This window comes from Chrysochloris asiatica, unplaced genomic scaffold, assembly GCF_000296735.1.
Source record: "Chrysochloris asiatica unplaced genomic scaffold, ChrAsi1.0 scaffold00441, whole genome shotgun sequence".
In the NCBI taxonomy this organism is placed as follows: Eukaryota; Metazoa; Chordata; class Mammalia; order Afrosoricida; family Chrysochloridae; genus Chrysochloris; species Chrysochloris asiatica.
The window spans coordinates 466,996-478,604 of NW_006408959.1; the positions used below are offsets into that span (position 1 = coordinate 466,996).

The 11,609-nt window shown below is 36.7% G+C and overlaps 1 protein-coding gene across 1 annotated transcript; it reads left to right on the forward strand.

Moving 5' to 3' along the window:
* The first annotated feature begins 7,594 nt into the window (after positions 1-7,594).
* On the forward strand, positions 7,595-8,536 carry LOC102818249 (olfactory receptor 2M3-like). The gene has a single exon (XM_006877082.1). It carries the CDS (start codon positions 7,595-7,597, stop codon positions 8,534-8,536), a length of 942 nt encoding a protein of 313 aa, XP_006877144.1.
* The last annotated feature ends 3,073 nt before the right edge of the window (positions 8,537-11,609 follow it).

Consider the following 11,609-nt stretch of genomic DNA (forward strand, 5'->3'; position numbering starts at 1 on the left):
GGATGTACATCCTAATGAGAAGAAACAGGCAAACAAACAGATAAATTAGTGATGTGGTTGTTATTGTTAATTGCCATTGAGTCAGCTACCATGAACGGCCATGTTTTATATATGGTTAATAATTGCCTTCAAGTTGATTTTGACTCAAGGCAAGTTCATGTGTAAAAAATTCAAATCTGAAATAGATTTCCATTCCTATATGTTGTGGTACCACTGGGTGGGGTTGAAACTTAACTTTTGGTGCCACCAGGAACCAAGAATTTTGCCCAGTTCTGTACTGTCTTCATGATACAGGTATTCTTGAATCCATTTTTGTGTCTATTTTGCAGTGGCTTCCAACCTATGGGACTCACTTTCAGCACTGTATGGAATAATATGTTATAATCCATAGGATTTTCCTTAGATAATTTCAGAAGGAAATTACCACATTTTTCTTTCTCATCTGTCTTAGATAGACACACCACCTAATTCTGTCTACCTTGAATTACAGTGTTAATATTTGAAATACCTATGGTATAGATTCTAGCTTCATAATAACATGGAAACAGAAACAATATGGCAAGGTTACAGAAAAGTGGTGAAGCAAACTGGCACATGGGCATGGCACATGGCTCTTTAGTTTTGAGTAAGTAAAAGAAAGAATAAGTAAAAGAGAGAAGAGTGTGATGTGTGTGTTGTTGTTGTTAAGTGCCATTGAGTCAGTTCCAACTCATAATGACCCTATATAGGGTTTCTGAGGAATGGCTGGTGAGCTTGAATCACCAACCTTGCAGTTTAAATGGCTTTGCAGTCTGGCATATTAGCCCACAGCACCACACCAGGACTCTATGATGTGTGTAGACAACATTATTACAGACCGTGATAAAAACAGTAAGTATTTGTATAAAGAAGCTAGATTGTTGTGGAAGATGCTGTAAGGAATGACCAGAAGAATATATGAGAGAACATTCAGTTTAAATTTCCTGGGAAGAAACATTACAAAAGTGTTCCACATTCAAAGAGGTCAATGTGGTTGGAGATTAGCAGGTGAAATAGTAGACACATGGGATCAGACAAGGGATATGATGACTTGCATTTTAGTGCACACAGAAGTCAACAGAGTAACGATTCATGTGAAATTCAAAGAAAGACAAAATGTAAACCTTAGAAGAATGTTAGACTACTGTTTACCTCTGCTGGGCAAATGAGTGTGAAAGAGTAAAAGGATTCTTTGGAAAGTTCCATATTTTGATATGGGTGGCAGTTACCTGAGTTTAAAAATTTTTCAAGCTTCATCCATGATATATTAAATATGATTGCCCTCAAAACACTTGGCTACAAATGAAAGATCTTCAAAAAGTTTGTGGAAAACAAGTTTAAAAGAATGAATTTTTCCCATGAACTTCTTAAAGTCTCCTCATATATATTTCATTTCCATGAACAGCAAAAATATCTTTGAAAAGGCAAGTGAAATATCAGGAAGCAATTGTACAATAATGCCAAATGAGACATAGAACATTCCTAACTGAGTAAATTAGTTTTTTTTTAAAGATGAGAAATAAGTAAACAAGAAAGAACAATTTTTAACTCCATATATATTTCACTCTTCCTTAGATATATATGACACAATCTATACACATGTAAAACATACACCAGCCACCACAAATTTTTATTAAAAATGTTATGCCATCTTTAACTTTTATCATTATTCAGAGGCATAGAATGTGTCCTAATAAGTATTATAAAAAAGAAAATCCATTCCATGCAAGAAAATATAATAAACATTATTTGAGTGTACTAAACATCACAGATCCAATTTTTAATCATTTTCAGGCTTATTTGTTTAAAATTTTTTAAAGAATTGTTTAGCTAATTCTAGTTCTGACATGAGACATTTTAAGGAGTAATAAAATAACTTTAGTTAGAAACATTAGTATAAAATAGACAAAACAATAATAAAATTATGTTTTCATCTGAGTCTGGTTTGATCAAATAAAATTTAGAAGTTAAATAAATTGGGCTAGGCCATGTGTAAGTATTATTTTCTAAATCCTGTATACAAACCTCATATGGACTTTTCTGAAAGCTCAGTCTGGAGATACTTGCAAACAGAGAGATAGATGAACAATACAAAATCAACATAAAAAATGATAAATAAAAAAAAAATATATTGTCATTAACACAAAGAAATACTTTTATAGAGGACAAACTACAGGAAATGGAATACATTAAGATTATTGCCCTTAAATGGTTCTGACTCATAGAGACCCTGTATAAGGTTTCCTTGAGCAACTAATTGTTATCTATGGTTAGCAGTCCAGTGTTATCCTACAGCACACCACACGAGGGCTCAACAGAGATTAGACTACAGACCAAGTAGAAATAGTCTATCTTCTATTCAATTATATTTTTATATTGGAAATATTTATATTGTGTCAACTATATTCTGAGAGAACTGCAGAGATACAGGTGTGGATATTTTTAATTTTTTTTAGTATTTGTTCATTGGTCTCTCGCTGTCTGCGCACTTCCATTCTGGTGACTAGAGGGGATACCTGAGTGAAAGGACACTCCACCCACTCCTCTGGAGGGTTCTACTAATGGGCACAGATCTCCTAGAAATTTAAAGTGACAATTTCCACTTAAAACCAAACAGCCACCACTCATCTGTCAGTTTTTTGTACTGTGGTGGCTTGTGAGCTGCTGTGACTCTGAAAGCTATGCCACCGGTATTTTAAATTCCAACAGGGTCACCCATGGTGGAAAGATTTCAGATGAGCTTCCAGACAAAGACATACTAGGAAGAAAGAGTGACGAACTACTTCCGTATATTTAGTCACTGAAAACCTTATGAATAGCAGAGAAACACTGTCAGAAATAGTGCCGGGAAAAGAGCCCCTCAGCTTGGAAGACACTCAAAATGTGATTGGGGAAGAACTGCCTCCTCAAAGTAGAGTTGACCATGATGACGTGAATGGATTAAAGCCCTTGGAAGAAAAGCATGTGGTACCTTCATTTGCTAGTGGGACACAACTCAAAATGAAGAGAAACAGCTGTAAACATCCATTGAAAATTGGAACTTGGAATGTATGAATCTAGGAAAATTGGAAGTTACCAAAAATGAAATGTAATGCGGAAAGATCCATGTCCTAGGCATTGGTGAGCTGAAATGGACTGGTATTGGCCATTTTGAATCTGGTGGCCACATGGTTTACTATGCTGGGAATGAAAATGAAGAGGAATGGTGTTACATTCATTGTAAAAAGAACATATCCAGATCAGTCATGAGGTACAATGCTGTAAGTGATAGGATAATATCCGTGCACCTACAGGAAAGTCTAGTTAATACCACTATTATTCAAGTTTATGCACCAACCACTAAAGCCAGTTGAGGGTGATATAGAAAAATTCTACCAACTTCTTCAATCTGAAATTGATCAAACATGTAATCAAGATGTATTGATCATTACTGGTGATTGGAATACAAAGGTTGGGAGCAAAGAGGAAGGATCAGTAGTTGGAAAATATGGCCTTGGTGATAGAAATGATGCTGGAGAACACATGATAGAATTCTGCAAAACCAATGATTTGTTCATTTTAAATAACTTCTTTAGACAGCATAAGAGACAATGATACACATGGACTTCACCATATGGAAGACATAGAAATCAAATTGACTACATCTGTGGAAAGAGAAGATGGAAAAGCTCCATATCGTCAGTAAAAACAAGGCCAAGGGCAGACTGTGGAACAGACCATCAATTACTCATATGCAAATTCAAACTGAAGCTGAAGAAAATGAAAACAAGTCCACGAAGCCAAAATATGACCTTGATATATCCCACTTGAATTTAGATATCATCTGAAGAACAGATTTGATAAATTAAACACTAAAGACCAAAGACCAGAAGAGTTGTGGGATGACATCAAAAACATTGTGAATGAAGAAAGCAAAAAGTCATTGAGAAGACAAGAAAAAAAGGAAACGGTCAAAATGGATGTCATAAGAGACATTTAAATTTGCTCCCTAATGTAGACATCCAAAAGCAAATGGGAGAAATTAGGAGGTCCAAGAGCTGAAGAGAAAATTTCAAAGATCAGCTTGAGAAGATAAAGCCAAATATTACAACAAAATGTGCAAAGTTCTGAAATCAGAAAACCAAAAAGAAGAACACATTCAGCATTTCTCAAGCTGGGGGAATGAATAAAAATTGAAGCCTGGTGTTTCATTATTGAAAGATTCATTGGGCAAATTATTGAATGGTGCAGAAACATCAAGAGAAGATGGAAGGAATACACAGAGTCACTATACCAAAAGGAAATGGTTAATGTTCAACCATGTCAAGAGGTAGCATATGATCAAGAGCCAATGATACTCAGGGAGGAAGTCCAAGGTGCATTGCAGGAATTGGCAAAGAGCAAGGGATCAGGAATTGATGGGATCAAAATTGAAATCTTTCAAGAAAGTGAGGCAGCACAAGAGGCACTCACTCATCTCTGCCAAGAAATTTGGAAGACAACTATCTGGCCAACTGATTGGAAGAGATCCATATTTGTGCCCATTCCAAAGAGAGGTGACCCAACAGAATGTGGAAATCATTGGACAACATCTTTGATATCCCATGCAAGTAAAGTTTTGCTAAAGGTAATACAGAAACGGCTACAATCTTACATTGATGGAGAACTTCCAGAGGTTCAAGCCGAATTCAGAAGACACAGTGGAACAAGAGATATCATTGCTGATATCCGATGGATCTTGTCTGAAAGCAGAGAACATCAGAAAGATGTTTACCTGTGCTTTATTGACTATGCAAAGGCTTTTGATTGTGTGAATCATGATAAGCTATAGACAACATTGTGAATATGAGTATTCCAGAACACTTAATTGTACTCGTGAGGAATCTGTACCTGGACCAAGAAGCAGTTGTTCAAACAGAACATGGGATCACTGAATGTTCTAAAATTAAGAAAGGTGTGCGACAAGATTGTATTCTTTCACCGTACTTATTCAACCTGCATGCTGAGCAAATAATCCAAGAAGCTGAGTTATATGAAGAAAAACATGGCATCACTATTGGAGGAAGACTCATTAACAACCTGCGATATGCAGATGATATGACCTTGCTTGCTGAAAGTGAAGAGGACTTAAAACATTAACTGATGAAGATCAAAGAGCACAGCCTTCGGTATGGATTATATCTCAATGGAAAGAAAACAAAAATCCTCACTACTGGACCAATAAACAACATTCTTATCAATGGAGAAAAGATTGACTTTGTCAAGGACTTCATTCTTCTTGGATCAACTATCAACATTCAAGGAAGCAGCAGTCAATAAATCAAACGACATATTGTATTAGGCAAATCTACTGCACAAGAATTTTTTAAAGTGTTGAAGAGCAAAGATGTCAGCTTGTGGACTAAGGTGTGCCTGACCCAAGCCATGGTATTTTCAATAACCTCATATGCATGTGAAAATTGGACAATAAATAAGGAAGACTGTAGAAAAATTGATGCTTTTGAGTTATGGTGTTAGAAGAGAATATTGAAAGTGCCAGGGACTGCCAAAAGAACCAGTACATCCATTTTGGAAGAAGCACAGCTAGAGTGCTCCTTAGAGGCCAAGATGACCAAACTTCGTCTCATACTTCGTACATACTGTCAGGAGGGACCAGTCGCTGGAGAAGGATATCATGTTTGGTAAAGTGGAGTGTCAGAGGAAAGGAGGAAGACCCCCAATGAGATGGATTAGCCATGGGACACATTGATGGACTCAAGCATGGCAACAGTGGTGGGGCTGGCCCAGGATCAGTCAGTATTTCATTCTGCTTTGCATAAGGTTGCTATGGGTCGGTACTGACTCAATGGCACCTAACAATAACAACATATTCTAGTCAATATTCAAACATGCTATAAATATCACCTCACTTGTTGTTGGATTATGTGCAGCTTTGAATTGCCAATCTTTCTATTAGCAACCTCACAATTTACCTATTGTTCCACCAGGGATCCACTAAAGGAGTGCATTTTCAAACTCATGGTCCTAATTATTTTATCTGTGTTACTTTGGGCAATTCATTAACTTTCTGAAGCTTTATTTTCTTCATCTGTAATTGCAGCTATTTATAATACCTATCTTGTTGTTGTTATGTGCGCTTGTGTTGGTTATGACTCATAGTTATCCTTTAGTTTCCAGAAGTAGTTGGTAGGTTTGAACAGTCAACCTCACTAGGTCTTTGTATAATCTTCTAAGATAGGATTAGATTCCTATTGTTACACTGTAGCAATTGACATCAGTAGTTCAAAGCTACCAGCTGCTTCAGATAAAATACTCAGGAGCATAAATTTGATCATGCATTCCTTTAGTGAGCTTCTCAAGGATCCCTAATTGAGCAGTAGGTGAATTGGTGAGCTGCTTATGGAAAGATTGGTAATTCAAAGATGATCTTAGCACAAATCATGGTTTTAAACAGTCTCATAGGCTTGTGAATGTTGTACAATGAATAAAGAAGACTGCAGAAAATTGATGCATTTGAGTAATGGACATTATTCTTGGTTAAGCAGAGGGTCCGTGAAAAAGAAGCAGACCTCCAACAAGTTGGAGTGGCACAGTGGCAGAAGCAATGGGGTCAATCATTGAAGAAATTGTGAGAATAGCACAGGATCAGGTGGTGTTTCATTCTGTTGTACATATAGGTCGGAACCAACTTGACAGCATTTAACAACTACAGGAGCTACACAGGTCTGCTATCAGTCAGAATTCACTCAGCGGCACTTAATAACAATAACAGGAACAACGATAGGGACTTCAAAGTACAGGGACCTGAGAACTAAAGAACTTGCTCCACTCCAGACTCCTTTTTCTTGGTAGTAGTAGTTTCCTCTAAGCTCTATTTTCTTGTTTAATGTCTTTCATATTGCAAAAGAGATTGACTCAAAATAAAACCTAATCCTGTACATTACATCTGAACTCATTAATATAACAGAAGTGAGGATTTACAAATCAGATCATTTCTGATTGCATCAAATCTTGCCATGGAAGGGGATGGTGATTGTATCTTATTAGATCACATCCTTGATGTGATCTTGTTGTTGTTAGTGCCATCTAGTTGGTTCTAACTCATAGCAACCATGTATAGGGTTTCCAAGGAGTAGCTAGTGAGTTTGAACAGACCTTGAGATAAGTGCAAGTTCAAACCGACCTTAAGGTCTAGTGCTTATCCTACAGTGTCACACCAGGATGTGATTACTATATCTTAACTGTTAAACCTTTGACAATCCTTGCCCAGCAAATACGACTCAAAGGTTAAACTATTCAACATATTTTAAATTGAATTGTTGCTCAATTAGATTATATGCTTCTTGAGAAACTCCTTTTTCATATTTGAAATTTATTTAATCTATTAATTATGATTTTATATTTAAAAATCATATCAAGGTTAAAAATAAGCTGTATGATCTCTAGCTACAAATAAGAAATCTGTTGCCAAGAAAAACATTTTCTCGTACTTAGATAATGTTGAAGGTGTTGTGACGTAGGCAAGAAGTCCTTTATACTTCTTTTATACAAACCTGCCTATTTCTTATATGTTGCATTTTTCACAGTAAATTTTTTCATGATGACATGGAAGAATCAGACCTTCAAGTCTGGCTTTATCTTGCTGGGAATCTTCGATCAAAGCCCTACTCATGCCTTTCTCTTCTCTCTGGTGCTGGGCATCTTCACAGTGGCCTTCATGGGAAATACTGCTATGGTTGTTCTTATCTACCTGGACTCACAGCTCCATACCCCCATGTACTTCCTCCTCAGCCAACTCTCTCTCATGGACCTCATGCTTATCTGCACCACAGTACCCAAGATGGCCCTAAACTACTTGTCTGGAAAAAAATCCATCTCTGTGGCAGGTTGTGGAACCCAGATATTTTTCTATGTTTCCCTGCTGGGATCTGAATGTTTCCTGCTGGCTGTCATGGCCTATGACCGCTATGTCGCTATATGCCACCCATTAAGGTACCCTATTCTCATGAGACCAAAAATTTGTCGTCTCATGGCTGCTTCGTCCTGGCTTCTAGGTTCATTTGACGGTATAATTGAAGTTGCAGTTGCATTATCCTTCTCATATTGTGGTGCCCGGGAAATACCCCATTTCTTTTGTGATGTCCCTGCTCTTCTCACTCTTTCATGCACAAACACCTCAACATTTGAAAGGATGATATTTATCTGCTGCATAATTATGCTTCTCTTCCCTGTAGCAGTTATTGGTGCTTCCTATACTCGTGTCATTCTGGCTGTAATTAGCATGGGATCTGGGGAAGGTCGTCGCAAAGCTTTCACTACATGTTCCTCCCACCTCATGGTGGTGGGCATGTACTATGGAGCAGCCATGTTCATATACATGCGACCCACTTCTGATCGTTCACCAACTCAAGACAAGATGGTGTCAGCCTTCTATACCATCCTCACTCCTATGTTGAATCCCCTAATATATAGTCTCCGCAACAAAGAAGTATCCCGAGCATTCATGAAGGTATTAGGGAAGGGCAAGTCTAGAGAGTAAGTTGCCTTATTATTTCCTCTATGTTCTCGATTTATTCCTAACTGTGTGTAAGTAAATATTACAATTTAGCCACCAATATTTATCCATATATGTACTAAAAGTTTTACAGTAACCACAAGATTTAAATGTTGACAACTGTTTACATACTTTTTTCTTTCTGTGTTTCAGAGTTTTTAATGGCACTTTCACATTATAGATACAAGTAAATCTTTGTTATAGGAGAAAATGCACAACTGTGTACTTTGTTTTGTATACCAGTTAAGAAATGATAGACATTTACCCATGATAATATCACATAATTGAATTAATTATATCTACTTTACCATTTACTAAGGAGTCCTGGTGTTGTGCTCTAGGATAAGCACTGGTCTCCTAATCATAAGTTGGCAATTATAAGTCAGAACCATCTTGAATGCAGTTAACAACAGCAACAACATCATTTACTAAAAAGTTGCTATTCCTTGGACAAATAGTCAACAGTAACAATTTTGTTTTTTTGTACATGGTTAATTTATCCATAGCTAAAATAGAATTCTGACAGAACCCTGGTAACACAAGATTTAAGAGACAAAGTGACAACTGAAAAAGATGAGTGGTTCAAACTCACCCAGCTATTATTGTGGAGAAAGAATTGGCCATCTTCTCTCATAAAGATTGTAACATACAAATATCTATAAGCCAGTTCTGTTCTGCCACATGAGGTATCTGTGAGTTGAAATTAACTATAGTTTTAAGCCTGGACTTTACCTCAAAGTAAAGAAATCCAAAATCCTTACAACTCAACCAAGAAATAACATCAGGATAAATGGAGTGAATATTGAAGTTGCCAAAGATTTCCATTAGTTTGGGTCCTCAATCAACACTCATGGAAGTTGTGCCTGGCCCAAGGCATGTTATTTTCAATCCATAATCTGCATGTGAAAGTTGGTCAATTAATGAGGAAGACTGTAGAAGAAGATATACATCTTAATTATGATGTTGGTGAAGAATATTGAAAATAACATGGACTGCCAGAAAACAAATAGCTATCTTGGAAGAAGTACAACCAGAATGCTCCTTAGAAATGCTGATGGTAAGATTTTGTCTCTTGTATTTTGGACATGTTATTAGGAAGAACCAGTGCCTGGAGAATGACATCATGTTTTCTGGCTTATTTAGTATGACTGATATAAGAGAAATATCACAAATGGATGACTTTGATAAATAGAAATTTTATTTATCAAAGTTTAGAAAGCTAGAAGTCCAGATTCAGAGTGCCTGGTCTATGGGAAGGTTTTCTTATTGTTGGCTCCCTTAAGCATGTATAGGCCTGACATTCCTTGAAGATCTCCATGTGTCCTGGCATCAGTCTTTCCCTCTATCTAGGAACCTCACAGGGCAGTGATCATAGTTCCAAAAGATGCACTCCACTCCCTGCTCTTCTTCCTTTGTGAGAGATTGTCCCCCTTCTCTGCTCACTTCTCTCTCCTTTTAATAGCTTTTAATATAAAAGATGTTGCATGATATATCCTAGGGAATCTCCCTTACATTGGATCAGGACCATGATGGGATTAAGGGCTATGCATTTTACAGAGCTATATTACATATGTGGTGTATTATACAAAAGTGTATATATAATAAAGAGCCCTGGTATGGTTCTGTAAGAAAAGCATTGACTGCAAGTTTTTCAGTTCAAACACACTAGCTATTCTCAGAAACCCTATACTGTGTCACTGTTAGTTGAAACTGATGCAAGGGCAAACAGAAATAACACCATCATCACACTCTTAATCCTAATATTATTTTATCATATTAAACGCCATCATATGATATCATCACAAAACTACACAACTAAGAATCATGACCTAGCCAAGGTGACACAAGTAAGTATTTCGGGGGAACACAATTCAATCCATAACACTTATATAGTGGAGAGCCAGCTAAAAACAAGATGATACCTAACACCATGGATTGATGGGGTAAAAGTAACAATGGGTTCAAACAACAGCTGTGAGGATGGCACAGTGTTTTGTTCTGTTCTGTATAGGTCCTGTGAATAAGAACAGTGCCAAAAGAACCAAACATAACAACAGCAAAAACAAACATAATTCTATTAAATTCAATATCATAATTTGAACTCATGCCTTTGTTATAATAAACAACAAAGCTAATGCTATATAAAATTATAGATATGCATAAAATACCTACAATAAAAAATGTAATTTAGCCAGATAGAGAAAAGTGAGATGTTAGATTGAGGTGTCGGTCTATAGAGCATACCTTGTATGAGCCTTTTAATTTGTAAGGATGTTGTAAGATTGAAGAGCTTCCAGTTATGCTCTTGCTTCATTATTCACATATATGGAATATTCAAACATGAATCTTAATCCTGTAAGTATGAACATCATCTTTATATTTCCTACTCGTTAAATGAATCATGTATTGAAATAGTCCACCACTTGTCTGTTTGTCTTATTATGGTGACTTGCAGGTTTCTGCGATGCTGAAAGCTATGCCACCAATATTTTAAATGCCAGCAGGGTATACCCATAGTGGGTATATTTCAGATGAGCTTCCAGACTAAAACAGACTACAAAGAAAGCGAGGCAGACTACTTCTGAATATTTAGCTACTGAAAGTTTTATGAAGAGCAATGGAACACTGCCAGATAACACTAGAATAGGGAATATTGAAACATAATGAATCACACCAAAATAATGCCAGATATAATACCATATGATGATCCCCTCAGGTTTGAAGGCACTCAAAACATGGCTGGGAAGACTGTCTCCTCAGAGTAGAGTTGATCATAATGATATTTGGATTAAAACTTTCCAGAACCTTCATTTTCTCATACAGCACAACTCAAAATGAAGAGAAACAACTGTAAACATCCTTTAATAATCATAACATGCATTATATGAAGTATGAATGTAGGAAAATTAGAAATTGTCAAAAAGGAAATGGAACACATAAAAACCAATATATTAATCATTAGTAAAGGAGCTCTGGTAGCGTAGTGGTTATGAATCGGGCTGCGAACCTTAAGGTCAGCGGTTTGAAACTACCAGCCGCTCCGCGGGAGAAAGATGAG